This window comes from Moschus berezovskii, chromosome 5 (genome assembly GCF_049115385.1).
Source record: "Moschus berezovskii isolate FMDL1 chromosome 5, NW_MosBer_1.0, whole genome shotgun sequence".
NCBI lineage: Eukaryota > Metazoa > Chordata > Mammalia > Artiodactyla > Moschidae > Moschus > Moschus berezovskii.
This window is the reverse complement of record NC_142464.1, coordinates 22,798,954-22,817,285: the sequence shown is the minus strand read 5'-3', so window position 1 is coordinate 22,817,285 and position 18,332 is coordinate 22,798,954. Positions and strand designations below refer to the sequence as shown.

Sequence of the window (18,332 nt, the reverse complement as noted above, 5' to 3'; positions counted from 1 at the left end):
TGTAATACATCAGTGGCCCCCAAGGACCCATCCAATCAGTGAACTGGGCCTCAGACTCCACCAAACGGGGTTCTTTCCGCTGAAATTCCTCAGTTGTGTACAAAAATCTGCTTTCAGTACCTAATTTCTGCACAGAACTTAGAAATAAAATTTACGATTGCAAACAAAAAAAGCGGGAATCTTACCAATACAACCCATAAATTACACCACTTAACCTGAAATCCAACACATTAGAGACCCTGGTTAACATCCCGTCTACCCGCAGGCGAGGGTTCACCAACGGACTTGGCTTTTCGGTGAAGGGCCCGGCGTTTCTGCGTGCCCCATGCTGCTTTAGGAAGTTGCCAAACACAGAAGTCGGCGGTGAGGATGCCGGCTGCCTCGGGACCGCACTGTGTATGTGCTATAGGGCTGAGTCAAGGCATCCCGGGTCAGATCATCAATTAGCTCTGGGGGGCTGGACAGGGAAACCCGGACATCTTGGCAGTCTTCCTGGAGTCTGGTTATGGTGATGTATGTAAGGGAATAGCGGAGTCTGAGTGAATCGCGGAGGATCACTCGAGGTCCTCAGCGCAGTTCTGTTCTCGCTGGTGATGGCTTGTCCCTGAGGCTTCCGTCACTGACAAAACACGTAGGATACAGCTTAGGTGCCGAATGGCATTTTTCATGGAAATTTCTCACGGAAATTTCTCACAACATTACTTTTCTAGTTAGTGCATAGTTTTTCCTTAGGCAAATGTTGGTGAGAAAACAGCAGTTTGTTTGAATAATGCAGAAGAAAACAGAAAAACAAAAACAGGCTATCTATTGTTTTGAAATAAGCACTAAACATTGCCCCATAATGTAAGAAATGTTCCTAACTTTATTTACATCAAGTTAGTGATTACTGTAGGGTCGCAGAGAGTCGGACACGACTGAAGCAATTTAGCACACACAGTGGCGTTACTGGTAAAGAACCCACTCCTGCCAATGCAGGAGCCACAGGAGACATGGGTTTGATCCCTGGGTTGGGAAGATCCCCTGGAGGAGGGTATGGCAACCCACTCCAGAATTCTTGCCTGGAGAACCCCCTGGACAGAGGAGCCTGGCAGGTTACAGTCCATGGGGTTGCACAGAGTCAGACATGTCTGAGCAACTAAACACACATGCATGCACACTGATTACTAACCATATTCATTATTGTTCATTGAAGAAAGTCTTCAGGATGTTAAAAAAAAGCTTAGAAACAAAAGGGAATATTTGACGATTCATCCAAATAGACGTGTAGAGTTATGTTTTGCAGAGCAATCTAACCTACACAGAGCTTCCAGGAACAGTAGTAGGCACATTCCATTAAAGAATAGCTTTCCTGGGACTTCCCTAATGGTCCAGGAGTTAAGAATCCACCTTGCAATGCAAGAGATGTGGGTTCAATCCCTCGTCAGGGAACTAAGATCCCACATGCAGTGGGGCAACTAAGCCTGAACACTACAACTAGAGAGTCCACGTGCTACTGAAAAGATCCTGCCTGATGCAATGGGCTGCAACTAAGACCCGACAAAGCCAAAAATAAATAAATATATATTTTTTAAAGTTTTCCAACATGACATCACGACACCTGTTGCTAAGACATTCCAAAGCTTCTTCCACAATCACTGAAAGGCCTTTCCTAGTCTTTCTAAAGCAGACACATTGTAATCACCTCTTTTCCCAGGGATCATAAACTAGGTGCCTTGTGGCTTAAAAGAGAATTATAGAGACACACATATGTACCCTTCCTGTATATCCTCAGCCAATTAGAGTTTAACATGCAATAATATGACTGGAAGAGCTCAAATATAAGCACTGAATAGCAACTCTGAAGCGAACCCTTCCATGTACCATGCATCAGCCTAGGAAAAACTGCTTTGACTGGAGCTTTTAGGCTGATATTTATGCTTCTGAACACAGGCAACCCAGTAAACCAAAAATAATAATCACTCAGCACACTATGTTCTTGTGGACTACCTGCATTCATTCAACAAACATCTACCAAGGCCTCTCTCTTTGCAGCAGACACTGCTCCACACCCTAAAGACAGCTGCAGCCTCTACCTCACTTGGCCCAGCAGACCTTGCAGATCCCTGCAGGCTAAAGTTTTTTTCCAAGAAAAAAAAAAAAAAAAAGTTAGTCAATAAGAAAAACTGACATTTTTAGATCTCATTCAGGTGGTTTAAAAACAAGAATTTTTCTCAGAAGGTATCAGCACAGTGATTTTAGTTTGTTGTTGTTGTTGTTGTTTTAATCCAACCTACCTACTCCAGTATTCTTGCCTGGAAAATCCCATGGATGGAAGAGCCTGGTAGGCTACAGTCCGTGGGGTCACAAAGAGTCGGACATGACTGAGCGACTTTACCTTACCTTACCTTACTGTTCTGCAAAGACTATTTATTTTATTAACGACTCGACAAAGACTCATATTAGGGAAGAAAACGTTAACTCAAATATTTTTGCTTCCATTTTGGAGAGCAGCAGGCACAAATACATCATGAGTCCACATGCTTTCCTTCAATGTACCGCATTTCCTGAATACTATGTGGGTATGATGCACCATCTCACACGGAACACAAGGTGCCCTGAGCATGATCATTTCCTTCTCCATCCTCTGGCTTCTCATTTAAGCACACAGACGTAAACCAGACTATTTCTTAACAGTTTCCTACTTCCTGTTCTTACCACTGTCCTAAGAAAATAAATAGTGTATAATTTTAACTGAATGAAAGTTACTTTATTATTATATTATTGATCATATTCAGTGAATATGTCTTCCATTTTTATGATCAAAAATGTTAAATATGGCATTTTTTTTTTACAAATCTTTTCTCCAGATATCTGTGGTGAAAGCAAGATGACTTCTTAAAATTTCAAGTAAATTTAACAGCCTCAGTGAGAGTTCTATGCAATAAAGGATGGCCAAAAAACAATGGGTGTAACTTGCTCCACACATACTGGGAATAAGCTAGTATCTATTTCTGTTTCCAAAAGCAGGTGAAGTTAAGCACATAATAATACTGAATAGTAAAGAGTATTTTGCTTATACCAAACAGCTGATAGGAGATTAAACGAGAGATCCTGATTTGACTAGATGACCCAATGAACTCCTTCATAGATAAAATCTCATCCTAATCAATAAGAGTATTTTACTCAATAAAAATAAAGGCAGCATTAAAATGTAGGAAAAATCAGAGAAGACTAACTGATAAGCTCTTTCTTTCCAGATATGTAGCAGTAGATTTTCATATCTGGAAAGAAAGAGCTTATCAGTTAATCTTTTCTGTTTTATTTTACATTTAATGCTGCCTTTACTTTTATTGGGGCTTCCCTGGTGGCTCAGAGGTTAAAGCACCTGTCTGCAATGCGGGAGACCTGGGCTCAATCCCTGGGTCAGGAAGATCCCCTGGAGAAGGAAATGGCAACCCACTCCAGTATTCTTGCCTGGAGAATCCCATGGACAGAGGAGCCTGATGGACCATAGTACACGGGGTCACAAAGAGTTGGACGCGACTGAGCGACTTCACTTTCACTTTACTTTTATTGAGTAAAATACACTTATTTATTTGGTTGAGATTTTAAAATTTTGGGCTTCCCAGGTGGTGACAGTGGTAAAGAACCAGACTGCCAATGAAGAAGACATAAGAGACTCAGGTTCTATCCCTGGATCAGGAAGATTCCCTGGAGGAGGGCACGGCAACCCACTCCAGTACTGTTGCCTGGGAAATCCCAAGGACAGAGGAGCCTGGTGGGCTATAGTCCATAGGGTCGCAAAGAATCAAACATGACTGAAGTGAATGAGCATGCAGCAATAAATTTTAATGTCTTCGGGGAAAATAATTCATTTACAAATCCATAAAATACAACAGAAAAGGTCATCAGTAATGACATTAATAAATTTCCTTTCCTTTTTTCAACAAGGTTTGGTTAGTAAAACACAATAATCATCTTTGCAATATAAACTATGAGCATTTCTATATAATTATCTAACTAAAAAGATTATATGATGTTGCTACTGTTTATTAAGACTAAACCTTCAACAGAAACACTTGCTTTCAAGAATGACTATCAAAATATAATATTTGTGCTTTGTTATATATTAATTTTGTTATAGTTTGGTGATGAACCAATTTCAGCAAGGGAAAAGGGAGGGAGTAAGATAAAGGAGAGAAGCCTCAAAACAATCACCTGAAAAGTTGAAAGGCCTCTAATAGCATCATCATCAAAACAAAATGCAAGTCACATAATATGGTTTTTAGAAAACTCCATTTTATACTGAATAATTATAATATTTTTACTGAAATTTTCAGTTTTAATAAAAAAGGTATAGAATCTCTGAGTGCCTCTGTTCTCTCCACAAAGAGATCTTTCTTTGCTTAAAAATTTTAAATTCACTTCTATTCCAAAAGAGCTCATAATCGGTTAGAGCTCTTCTAACCGATTCATTCTTTTAGGTTTCTGCTCACCCTATGAAACACTGCACAGTGCAATCTAGCTGCAAGATAACATAGGTGACATAGCAGCCTAACGCAACAGATAAAATCGCAACATGACCTAATTTAGTTTCCCACTGTCTTCAGAATTTACACAGTGGGTCAATTTCTTCCCTTGCCATGGCTGGAAACTCAGACAATCATGACATTTTTGATAACTCCTAGATAATAAAAATGCCTGTATTTTCCTTAAATTGGAAAATATCTCAATCTGATAATCTATAAAGCCAGTCTCATGTTGTTAAGACTGCCATTATCACTCCCCAGTCCAGCAATTTCACCTACCCCTAGCCAAAGCTGGGCTTTGCTGGTGGCTCAGATGGTAAAGCATCTGCCTGCAATGCAGGAAACCCAGGTTCGATTCCTGGGTCAGGAAAAATCCCCTGGAGAAGGGAATGGCAACCCACTCCAGTATTCTTGCCTGGAGAATTCCATGGACAGAGGAGCCTGGAGAGCTACAGTCAATAGGTCGTAAAGAGTCAGATATGACTGAACGACGAACACAGACAAAGCTTACCTGTGACCTGGGAGGCAGCTGAGTGGACTTCTCATCTAGCTCGCCTCCTATCCTGCTCACCAGCTCCTTATTCTGACCCTTTCAGAACTGGGTGGGGAATGGACGATCATAATTTTGGAGACAGAAGAGGTATGGGCAACAAAAAACATTCTTATTTAACTGTGGCTGCTGTAAATTGGCATCCTATTCTATTAACCGGGAAGATTTTTAAAGCTTTTTCTTTTGTAGGATGACTATAGGGTTTTTCAGAGATACCTCCATTGCTAGGGGTACCTCACACTGACGATTACATTTCTAATCTGGCTGGTTTTGTTTTTGTTTTTGTTACCTCCTTCCAAGCCCTGAGGAATCCAAGGATCCAACAAGAGCTTCTACCTGCCATGGTCTGTTTGTGCTCAATTGCTTCAGTCGTGTTCAAGTCTTTGCAGCTCCATGGACCGCAGCCCGCCAGGCTCCTCTGCCCAAGGAATTTTCGAGGCAAGAATACTAGAGTGGAGTGCCATTTCCTACTTCACTTCAGTGGAGTTGGTTGGGATCTTCCCAATGCAGGGATCGAACCCACGTCTCTTGAATCTCCTGCATTGGCAGGCAGATTCTTTACCATTAGCACCACCTGGGAAGCCCTGCTATGGGCTGTTTAGCAAACCAGATAACCATGTTGAATGACATTAATACTATTTCACAGTGACACGCAGTCCGACATGAAGAATGCTGCAGTAGAAAGAATTTGGGTTCTCATGTCCAGACCTGCATTTTCAATTCCAGACCCTCTCTTCCTGACAATTTCCCCTTGAAGAGATTAACTAACCTCTCTGAGCCTCAGTTTCCTTGTCTATAAAAACACACATTTTAATGTGCTTAATGAGATTCTCTAGTCATGACTCGTGTGTGTGTGTGTGTGTGTGTGTGTGTGTGTGTGTTAGTCGCTCAGTTGTGTCTGACTCTTTGCAACCCCACATACTGTAGCCCACCGGGCTTCTCTGTCCGTGGAATTCTCCAGGCAAGAATACTGCAGTGGGTTGCCATTTCCTTCTCCAGAGTTATGACTCGTAGGAGGGCATTAATAATTGGAAGACCAATCAATAGAATAAGGAAGAATGTGTTCTGGTTATCTACTGCTGCACAACAAACTACCTATAAACTTAGTGACTTAAAAGAACAATTTGCTCTTTTCTCTCATCATTCTGGATGCTTGACTGGGTGGTTCTCCAACATGGTTACAGATGATGGCTGGGACTAGAGTCATCTGAAGGCGAGTGGGTCGGACATCCATGATGGCACACTCACCTGGCTTTCAGCTGGAGTGGCAACAGCAGCACTCACGCACAGACTGTCTACATGGCTCGGCCTTCTCACAACAGGAGGCTAAGTTCTAAAAGGGAACATTCCAAGAGACAACATTCTAAAAGGCCTAGGGGGAGGCTGCATGCCTTCACAGAACTTCAGACCGCCTACAACCTAACTTCTGCCACATCCCACTGGTCAAGAAAACATCAAACCCAGCCCAGATTAAAGAGGAGGGGAATTAGATCCCCTTTCTTAAGATGAAGAATGAAACACTCATATCAAGAGAGAAGGAACTATTTTCAGACTGTGTGCCAAAAATGAATAGAGAATAAGGTGGAAAGCCAAAGAAAGAGAAAAAAACAGTACTCTAGAGTTCCCTACAATGAGGTGCACAAACCCAAGCACATGAGGATAATGCATTATAAGTTCTTAATTTTTTTTTACTTTTTTAACTTCTATTTTTTTTGTAAAGGAAATAAAATATTAGTAGTCTGATACATACTCAAAATTTTTCATTAACAGAGATGGAGGCAAGGAACCATCTGTCCTCTTCTGCAGGAATAATAAAATATAACATTCTTCACCATATATAGAAGAAAATAGAAGAAACTTTTTTACAAGTAATTATAGAGATGCATAATAGAAAATATCTTGAGACCACTGACAAAAGATAGATTATTTCTGCCTAGAAATGATGATGACTTAAAGTTTACTATAGGAGATTCATGTGTTGGTACATACCTCGAAAGAGAAAAATACAGAAAAATGGTAGAGTGGATTTCTGGAATGCTAATTGTCATATTATGATATCTGTTGACCTGATTCCATTGTTTTGGGATGTGACTGACAGATTCTAACCTAAGATTACAGAAGTAGCCGAGTGCCTATATTTTCCCAGAAACAGTGATAATCCTCCCTACTCACAATAAGGAATATGATGATAGATTACTTGACACTCCTTCCACCAAGGGGTGAGGTCTATGTTCCCTCCCCATAAATCTGAGTGGGTTCTGTGACCAACAGAATTTAGCACAAAAGATGGTGAGCCAGTTTCTAGACCCATGTCATGATATGCTGCTGCTGCTGCTGCTAAGTCACTCCAGTCGTGTCTGACTCTGTGTGACTCCATAGACGGAAGCCCACCAGGCTCCCCCATCCCTGGGATTCTCCAGGCAAGAACACTGGAGTGGGTTGCCATTTCCTTCTCCAGCTGGCATCCTCTATTTCCCGTCTTTTGGAATACTGCTCTTTGAATCCAGCTGCCATGCCATTGAGGAAGCCCAAACATCCCAATAGGGAGGCCCACATGGAAAGGACCTGAGAACCCTGGAACAGCCCCAGGTAAACTCCAGCCAGCAGTCAGTACCAATTTGTGAGCCATATGATGAGCCATCTTTGAAACAGGTTCTGAAACCCTATTTTGAACTACCTTGTTGATTCCATGTCAAACAAAGACAAACTCAGTACTAACTGCATAATTGTCAGCAAATTAAATGACTTGCTATTTTGGAGGTGGTTTATTCCACAAAAACAGATGACCAGAACAGTGTCCTAACCTTAGCTGTCCCAAATGTAAGCTTGCTTATTAAATGCCTTTGTTTCTCAATAAATTAAAAAGAATGAGTTTCATCTAACATGAGAACTCACCGTCTTATTTTATGACAAGTAACACCACAGCTGGCAACCCACTCTAGCATTCTTGCCTGGGAAATCCCACGGACAGAGGGCCCGGTGGGCTACAGTCCATAGGTCACAAAGAGTTGGACACAACTTAGCAACTAAACAATAAATGCAACAGAACTCTGCTATAACGCAACACAGACAGGATTGTGTGCTCTACCCAACATCCTTCACGCATGGAAGGAAACATACTGTCACACACGAGAAGCTGGTGTCTCAAAGTGATGACACATTAGCCTCAAACCATCCCACCATTGTGCTTGAATTCTCTGTGGAGTCAACGACACACATACGGTGAGACTGCTGATCTGTGATTAAAGGGACAATGTGTGATCAGGAAAGAGAATAAATCTTCAGGTTCAGAGGGAATACATTTTTTTCTTTAGCCTCACAAATGGTGCACTTTAACCAACCTGCTGCTGCTGCTGCTGCTAAGTCGCTTCAGTCGTGCTCGACTCTGTGCGACCCCATAGACGGCAGCCCAGCAGGCTCCCCCGTCCCTGGGATTCTCCAGGCAAGAACACTGGAGTGGGTTGCCATTTCCTTCTCCAGTGCATGAAAGTGAAAAGTGAAAGTGAAGTCGCTCAGTCGTGTCCAACTTTAGCGACCCCATGCTACTAGGCTCCTTCAGTCCATGGGATTTTCCAGGCAAGAGTACTGGAGTGGGGTGCCAGTGCCTTCTCCTAACCAACCTAATCTCAAGCAAAAACAACAACAACAAAATACATTAACAATTTCATAATATCAATTTACACTGTTTCATACAATAGAATTAAAATGAAATTCCATTGTACTAAACCCAAAAATTCTAGACGAAATATAGATAGCATGATTCACTGACTTAGAGTTAATAATACATATACTTAGTCTACAGGAAACTGGAAGTGGCCCAGAAATCCATATACATTGTTTGTGTATAAAACCACTAAGGTCAAGAAAAGTCCTAGATTATCGACTTTGTTAGAATTACCAATAAGCAGTATTTTCACAGTTATTAAAATGTACATATTTTATTTCCTAACAACAGTCTCAGCTTGGATATAATAAAAATCTGTAAAACAAGTTACATATGGGAGGAGGGCCAAGTGGAGAGAATAAAAAAAGTATCAACTTAAGATAAAACACACCACAAAAGGGAGGCAAGGACACATCTACCTTGGCTTCAGTAAAGCTAGAGAGCATCAGAACCAGCAATGTAATTCAGACAAAGATGCCAGACAGGACGCTTACTAAGTACTCACTGAATGCCATGGGTGCCCTTGTATCTTAGCATGACTGGCATAACACCAGTGAGGAAGATCTTGGCAGGTTCCATTTTGGTTTAATCTGGTTTTCAGGCCAGTAACAGATGCATTCCATAATTTTTGTTTTAACATGATATACAAGAAAATCTACATGTACAATCTGCCTGTGTGTCTGGAGACTTTTCCTTTAGATTGATGCATTACCTTTTGATGAACATTTAGCTCAGCAAATTTTATTTCTGTACACTAAGGAATTTTATAGTTCTAAAAGAGCTTTTAAATCCTCTGGCAGAGATTCATTCATCTTAGTAAAACAATAGCTGGCAGATATACACAGTCTACAGGAAATCTGGGTAACAACTTGGGTCATTTTTTTTTTTTTGTGAGCTACTCAGCAAACTTTGATTTGTCCTCTACGAAATGAAGATTAGTTTTCTTAAATGAAAGTACATGGTTTCTTTTGGTTTTATATTCTAAAAGTCAATAAACAAACTGTCAAATAAAATTTGGTCTCTACCAGCTTTCATATTTCACAGCTGGGCTATGCAGCTCATAACAATATTTTCCACTATAATATTTCTGTAAAAATAACCCCAAACTTTAAACCAAGGAAAACAACTTAGTTTATCTGAGGTCAGCCATCAGCACTCATACTAAAAATTTTATTACTCCCTAAAATATTGATACATGGCCTTTAATCAATAAGCTATGAATATTTAAGAGATGTCATTTCAACAACTAATGAATTACATTCCATTCTTTTGCTTCGAGATCAGCAGGAAACACATTACTAAAGTCAGATTCAAATTGACTCTTCCTCCATACCAATCAGTTGCTGGTTCTTTTGTTATCTGAGAATGATTTCCACATTGTATCAGGATTTGAGGGGCAGCCCTTTAACATACAGTTCCAGGAGGGCAGAAGCTGCCTTTTTTTGCTTACAATTTTGCACACAGAATACACATAACACTGGTTTGCTGAATGAATACAGCAAGAGATATTCCTCAAAGCCATTTTTCCTACCTTATAAAAATCAAGTTTGTATTATCTATATTCGACCACTTGTCTAACTTAAGGAATTATTTCTAGGAGGATGTTTTTACTACATTAATGAATGAGTCAGCACATTGGCTGCTGATCACCAACAACAAGTTCAGATGTATTCGTTTAGGAGAGCAGATAGGTGGCACTGATTATTCTGTCTGAAATGTAGCTGCCATGAACACGCCATGACTATCATCCCCACATTTCTTGATATTCTTTCATGCCTAATTTATCTTCGTAAAGTGAAAGTGTTAGCAATCGGTTGTGTCCGACTCTTTGCAACCTCAATGGACTATAGCCCACCAGGCTCCTCTGCCCATGGAATTCTCCAGGCAAAAATACTGGAGTGGGTTGCCATTCCTTCTCCAGGGGATCTTCCTGACCCAGGGATTGGACTTGGATCTCCTGCATTGCAGGTAGATTCTTTACCATCTGAGCCACTTATCTTTGTAAGTTATTAAGAAAAACTGTTTTTATATTTTTAATGGCTTGATTTCTGTCAACTTCTAATAGAATGTAAGTACAGACTCACACAGCAGGTTTAGTTTTGTTTGTTGGATGGATGGATGGATCAATGAAACAGACAAGATTCAAAGATAAAATAAACTGAATGGACTTTCATAGACATGCTTAAGAAATCAAGATAATATATAGGTTGAATTGTGTCCTTCCAAAAGAGATGTTCAACTCCTAATCACTTATACCTGGGAATGCAATCTTACTTGGGAATGGGGTATTTGTCAACCAAGTGAAGATGAAGTCATGCTAGATTAGAATGAGCCCTAATCCAATATGACTACTGTCCTTATGAAAAGGAGAGAAGAGACATTGATACAGACAGAGGGGTGACATCCATGTAGAGACAGAGGCGAAGCCTGGGTGATGCTGCCACACACCAAAGAACACCTGGGGCTCAAAGTTGAAAAAGGCAAGGAAGGATCCTTCCCAAGAAGCTTCAGGGGGAGCATGATCCTACCAGCATCTTGGTTTCTGATTTCTAGCCTAAAGAATTGCGAGAAAATAGGTTTCTGTTGTTTTAGGTCCACAGTTTGTGGTGCTTTATTAAGAAACTAATACAGCCATACATACTAAAGAGAAGTAGAAGATACTAAAGACAAACTTTGCCTAGCTAAGGCACCAGCCTTTATACTGATCCAAAGCAACTAAGAAGATCTGTACTAGGAGTTTTATTTAAAAGGTAAATTCTGAGAGCAACAGGTAAATTATTCTTTTAAAAAATTAGTTATTTTTTTCTTGATTTTCTAAGTTAATCTCTTAGTTTAAAATATCTAATTTTTAAGGAAGGGAGGTAGGAGAGAGACTCAAGAAGGATGGGACATATGTATACCTATGGTTAATTCATGTTGACGTATGACAGAAATCAAACCAATATTGCAAAGCTATCATCACTCAACTAAAAACAAATATAAAAAATCTAATTTTTACTGTGTTTGCCTAACAAATGCTTTCCGTAGGGTTTCCAAGACCTTAAGAAAAAGTCTAAAGTCAAAGTTCAGCTTCTCAATGAGTCAACATTTTACTTCAGATGACAAAGTGTAACTTTTCAGACTGCAGCTATCTAATTATTGCTACTTTTATTATTTTGGTAATTTCGCTACATTTGCTATTATGAATGTTTCAAAGAGGAGACCACGAACTTGGAGATACTTTGTATTTCATTAAACTTCTTTTCAATTAAATCACTAAAATGTTTTTCCCAGCCTAATAAATTCAAAGATCATTTTCCAAATTACTTAGCTGGTAAAAATATTTGGTCTCTACTTTCAGTCTTTTAAAAAGCTAAAATATAACTTTAAACAGGTAAATCAGGAGGTGGTTAGCTTTATAAAATCTTTTTATATTATCATTTTACAATGGTAATCTGATTGGTAAACTCAACTTGTGTATTTTAAATTATTCTATTTGTAAACACTTAATTTTCAGTCTTCAGGAATATCACTACTGTATGTAGTATGGTACAAACATGAAATGGACACTTGGTGCAAGCCAGTCCCTTAGCCACTACCAGACCCATTATGCAGATGAAAATCCAGACTGAATGAAAAGGTCTTCCCTGGTGGTCCAGTGGCTAAGACTCTATGCTCGCAATGCAAGGGGCTCGGGGTCAATCATTGGTCAGGGAACGAGATCCCACATGCCTCAACTAAAGATCCTGCATGCTACAACCAAGACCTGGAGCGGCCAAATAAATAATTTTAAAGGAAAAAAAAAGACTAAATGAGAGAGTAGAGAACTAGGTTTGGGGTTCATTTAGCCCGAGCTGATGAGGTTCTTGAATTTACTTTTATCATCAGCTTCTTCAAATGGATTAAGGAAGTCTGCAGAAATGACTTTTAATCAGCTGGATAAAATCCCAAATAATCAAACAGTATCAAGATATTGCTACCAAAGAGGGCACAAACTTTATTATATTTTTCATTAAAGTTTCTAAGGGGAAAATAGTTAATTTACCTTAACATTTCAATTTCACTTTTTCCAAGTCCACACAAAATCTGAACACCTGATGGATTTTGCCAATAGCACTAGCATGTCATTGCATGAGAGTGTTGGGGGTTAAGTCAGAGTCCATAATTGACATTATAGTCTTTGTAAGCCAAAAGAGACACATGGGAAAAGGGGAGAGACTGTGAGACTGCAAAGGCGATATCTACATTTTGCAACTGAGTTAATCAAATAGATGTGGCTTATTTTGTAGCATATGCAGGACCCAGACAAGACAATGCTTCATAAAAAGGAAATTCTGGGAAGTAATCATAAATTTGCAATTTGAGTGTACTGGGGTTTACAGAAAGGGCAATGAAGGATTTCTTTATGTAAGTTTTACTTCTGTTTTGGAAATTATACTAGATTTTTAAGGAAACTTCTTCTGAGAGCTATGAAACATCTCCCACTCTCTCTAATTTTGTTAATGTTAGAGTTATTTCATATGAACCTTTAGTTATACAATATTATCTTTTTGACTGCTAAAGATACCCGTTAGAGGCTTCCTAGTGGTTCAGATGGTAAAAAATCTACCTGTAATGCAGGAGACCCAGGTTTGATCCCTGAGTTGGGAAGATCCCCAGGAGGAGGAAATGGCAACCCACTCCAGTATTCTTGCCTGGAGAATTCCATGGGCAGAGGAGCCTGGTGGGCTACAGTCCATGGGGTTGCAAAGAGTCAGACACAACTGAGCGACTCAAACACACACACACACACATATCAACAAATGAATTAAAGAACTAGAAATATAATGGATGTATAATTCAAATTCTTTCTTTTGACACAGGCAACTTCCATTCAAATTAATATTTTTCCTCTGAGTATAAGGAACATCTAAGTAGAAAGTTAATTCAGTAAAACATTGCAAGGAAGACAAAGGTCATTTGACTTACAGAAATAAAAGAAAATTAGTTTCAGCTGAGACATAAAAAATTTGGTGTACTAATAACAAAGAAACTGCCAATGGAAATGATTTATCAGTTGGATGAAAGGAAAGGAGACCTTATTATAAAATATCTTTAAGAAAAATCATACTCAGTTTTCTGTTTAACTGGAACAAATTAGATAAAGTCTAGAATTTAAAAAGGATATGGGACTTATAGTCAACTGATTTTTGACACAGGAGCCAAGACCATTTAATAGAGAAAAGACCACCTTTTCAATAAATGGTGCTGGGACAACTGGATGTCCATGAACAAAATCATGAAGTTTAACCTTTACCTCTCATCAGACACAAAAATTAATTCAAAATGACTCATAGACTTAAATGGAATAGCTAATAACTATAAAAACTCTAGGGGAAAAAAAAGCAAATCTTCATGACCTTAGATTAGGCATTTAAAAAAAATTTTGATATCAAAAGAAAAAATAGATTAATTAGACATCAAAATAAAACACCTGTGATTTCAAGAACATCATTAAAAACTGAAAAGACAATCCAGAGAATGGGAGAAAATATTTGTAAATCATGCATTTGATAAGGGACATATCCAGAATAAAGAACTTCTAAACCTCAATAATAAAAGATAAATTTTACCAAAAACACAATTTAAAAATGAGCAGATAATTGGAATAGACATTTCTCCAAAGACATTATACAAATAGCCAGTAAGTACACAAAAAGATGCTCACTACTAAAAGAACTGTTTTCTTCCAAGCAATATAATCACCATTGATGTGGCGTTCTCTCTCGTGCTTGTAACGAGGCTTTCTTTCTATACTTTCAACCATGATTGAAAATTGAAGAAAAAAAAAATAACATCTGGTATGGCTTGTACATAAAATAATTGTAACAATCAGTCCTCTTTACATTTCTTTGAAATGAGATTTAGATTTTCTTTGTTTGGCCATATTTTAAGGCTAATTCCATTTGTTTCTTTGGCTATCTGATCATTAATGCCATATTTCATTGAAACATAAAACAAATATAATAATATAATAACTAATATTTAGCACTTAGACACACTTGACCGTTTTTGTGGACTAGATGACTAAACCTCGAAAACAGCCTTAACAGATACAATTAATATCCTAATATTAATCCTGAAGCTTTGAAATGTACAACGCAATGGGTCTCAAAGATGTCAATTCAGTTATAGGTAGGACCTGACCAGCCAGAACCTGAGTCACGTGAAAGTCACATGTAATCTGTACACTCCCACAGCCCAGGTGATCTGGCTCCACAGACTAGCCTTTATGTACTATTCTATACTCATGTCTTCTTTTTGGAGGTATGTGTTTATCCCAAAGTTGACTTACTCATACAGATGATTGACAGTAGTATCACATATCAAGTAAGAGCTGTACAGTAAAATCATTTCTCAGTTGCCAATAGTGATGAAAATAACATTCACCTTTAGGATAAATCCTATAATATGGGTTGCTCTGTTTGACAAGATGCAATTTGGAGGCTCCACAATACTTTGTAGACTAGGAAACATGATTTATTATTGTACTACAGTGGAAAGTGTTGCTAAATACTAAAGTTCTGTAGAATCAATCGCTCCTATTTGTTTTTTGTTTTGGCTTTTGAACTAAACTTACACTTTATGGCAACTAAGGGGCTTCATGTTATCCAAATGTTGGATAATCTCAATGTTATCCAAACTCAAGACAATCCGGTCTCTGTGTAGATTTTGCTTCCACCCGTTTCAAATTTTGATACAATTTGTCATTCTGCCATGTCCTTGTTCAAATTATGCAATCTGTATTTTCTCAGCTCTTAGGCCAAAAACCATGTAAGTCTCCTAACTTAAGGAAAATGTTGGATACATATTCTTACCCATTGAAATGCTTTTGAACTTTCATTGGTTTGAAACTAATATGAAGTGTGAAAATGAAAGTGTTAGTCACTAAGTCCTGTCCAACTCTCTGCTACCATGGACTGCAGTGTGCTAGGCTCCTCTGTCCATGGAATTCTGTAGTAAAGAATACTGGAATGGGTTGCCATTCCCTTCTCCAGGGGATCTTCCTGACCCAGGGATCAAACCAGGGTCCCCACATTAGAGGTAGATTCTTTACCATCTGAGCCATCAGGGAAGACCCAAACCTAACAGATATATCTCCCACTAATTTTCATCTTCTTCACTTTAAAAAAATTACCCTTTAAATACATATTCTGATTAAGTACACCCTGAATTCATCTAGCAAAAATTACCAAATGAGTACCATTTTCATGGGAGCTAATGAGATTATACTGATCTCTACAATTTAAATCTAAAATAGATTTAAGATCAAAGTGATCATCAGAAAAAAAAAAAGAAAAAGTTTTAAAAATGAGACCAAAATGATCATTTTCCTTCTTCATAACATCCTCTACCTAATAGGTTCATAGCTAGAATACCTCCACAAGGCTCTTGATGCCTCACTAGACTTCTGTAATCTAATGGATCTCAACTGTGTCAACCCAGCTATTGGTCGAATTTGACTAGCCAGTTATAAATTGAAGAAATTAGTCAGGGATAAACAAATTTAAATTTGTATAAGTGAATCAATATAAACTTTTCCTGGCAAGGTGTCTAGTTGGAATCGTTCAAGTAGAAAAGTAAGTAAGCTAGTCCAGTTTATTTATAGAATTACCAAATCACAATAAGATAGAACTAGAAGGTATTGTACAGATAATCTACAATTTTAGGTAATAAAGTTGGGGCCACAAAGAACTTTGATTTACACATGACTAGATTTCTGGGTTCTTTTATTTCTAACCTAATGTATTATCCAGTTTCCCACTTGTCAGAAGTGTGCATTTCAAGGCAGTTACTATAAATGGTCACCGAAAGATTGAGGTTTTATGTTTTGGGGTTTTTGAGGTACAAGAAAGGCTGAAAACAAATAATTGAAGTCTTTTAATTACCAGATTTTAACCTCAATCTCCATTCCATGTTACTGGCCTCTTCTCCCTACTCTCCTTCCCACAACCCCTAAGCTCCTGCACCATCACTCTGTGCCAACCCCCCTAGAAGGAAACATAAACCTAGGTATAAGGCTTTAATTACTTTTTACCTCCCCTATGCCAGGCTTTTATTTTCACCAATTTCTGTCGATCATTCTCAATAAGCTTGAGAGAATCATTGTACATCTTAGTATAAACAGCCTCTCATGACCTTGTAGAGTTTACTTTAGTGTAGCTTAGCCTGAAGAAAGAGGCTAACACTTCCTTGATGTCTAAGCTATAGCTGTAATTTTCACTTCTATCTTGAGATCACTTACCACATGACATTATAAAGTTACAAAATATCAATCTATCCTCCAATAAATCAGCTTCTTTTGACATCCTGTTTTGAAAAGTCATATTAAAATAAAAATGGCTGTATGTTTATTGTTTCTATACTATTTTAATCCCTTGAAAAACAAGTCATGTTTATTTGTATCTGTGCTCATTAATGCAATGGAAAATATGTATGTATTATTTGTCTTCAAATTAGAAAGCAGGCTAGAAGGTGCCATATGTCGTTTATAGCCTTACTTCTAATCTAATAAAGGAGTCCTCAGTCAATTGAGTCTTTGTATATTCTAAAAGAGAAAAATTCATCAAAATCATACTATGAGAAGATGTCTATTTCCTAGAATACATTTAGTATGATATCAGTGACTTGAACTGTAGTTCTTCTATTGGTTCATTATATTTTATTTTAAATATTAACTGATCTTGCTTTTCAGTGAACCCATATTTCTGAACCTAAAGGTTCCTTGAGATTAAGCAGACATGTAGTTCACTTTAGGTACTTGTGTTTTATCTCAAATGATGAGATACTCAGAAGTAAGCCTACATCACAGATGTTCATGAACTAAAGCAACTCAAACTGGACACAAAGACTATCCAAAAAGTTTTTCAAGCACCCTGTGGTTATCCCAATGAAATAGAGAGAACTTTAATGTTATTTTTTAATGAAGATCTGAAAATTGAATACACTGCATGTTTTAAATATGGTAATAATATTTTTACTATCATATCCATAGCACTGTTTATAATGAGTAGAATTTTTTCATAGTATATAGAAATGTGTTTTGCTATTAAGATCAAATCAAACCTAACAGGAATAACATCACAGATTAAAATAATAGAAAAAACTCAAAAGTACATTATTAAAATCTAAATTTGGGGAACTAAATTCAAATTTCTTTAAGAACATGGAAATAATTTTCTTTCCTTTTAGTAACCAAACATAATATGATTTATTTCCAATAATATTGTTATTTCACTTTTCAAAATCACATTATTTATGAGGTTTCTACATTTATAATTTCTCTGAAAAAATATAAAATCAACAACTATCTTACTAGTATATATAAATATTTTTCCAGAAAATTTTATAGCTGACATATAGAACTAAGACTTAACAATGCACAAACTGAATATGAGGGTAGGTCTTTAGATCTAAAATTCCTAGGAAACAAGAGTTTCCCAACCTAGCATAGTGTCTTATCCATATCAAGGGCTAAATAATTTGGAGTGAATTACTGATAAAACCCTGTAGGGGGGAAAAACCCATATTACTCTTTGTGTGAATAAATCAGTCACTGAAAACTGAGGCTGTTTCAAATTTTCTCAAGTTT

At 37.8% G+C, this 18,332-nt stretch overlaps 1 protein-coding gene across 1 annotated transcript in view; it reads right to left on the bottom strand.

Annotated features, from left to right (window-relative positions):
* Window positions 1–230: 230 nt before the first annotated feature.
* Window positions 231–18,332, bottom strand: part of LOC148777800 (collagen alpha-1(XXV) chain-like) — a 101,572-nt gene continuing 83,470 nt past the window's right edge. The window contains exons 3-4 of the mRNA XM_088836117.1: window positions 559–619; window positions 231–411 (exon numbers count right to left, since the gene is read on the bottom strand). Coding sequence (XP_088692243.1) covers window positions 231–411; window positions 559–619 — 242 coding nt within the window. The remainder of the gene's footprint in view (window positions 412–558; window positions 620–18,332) is intronic.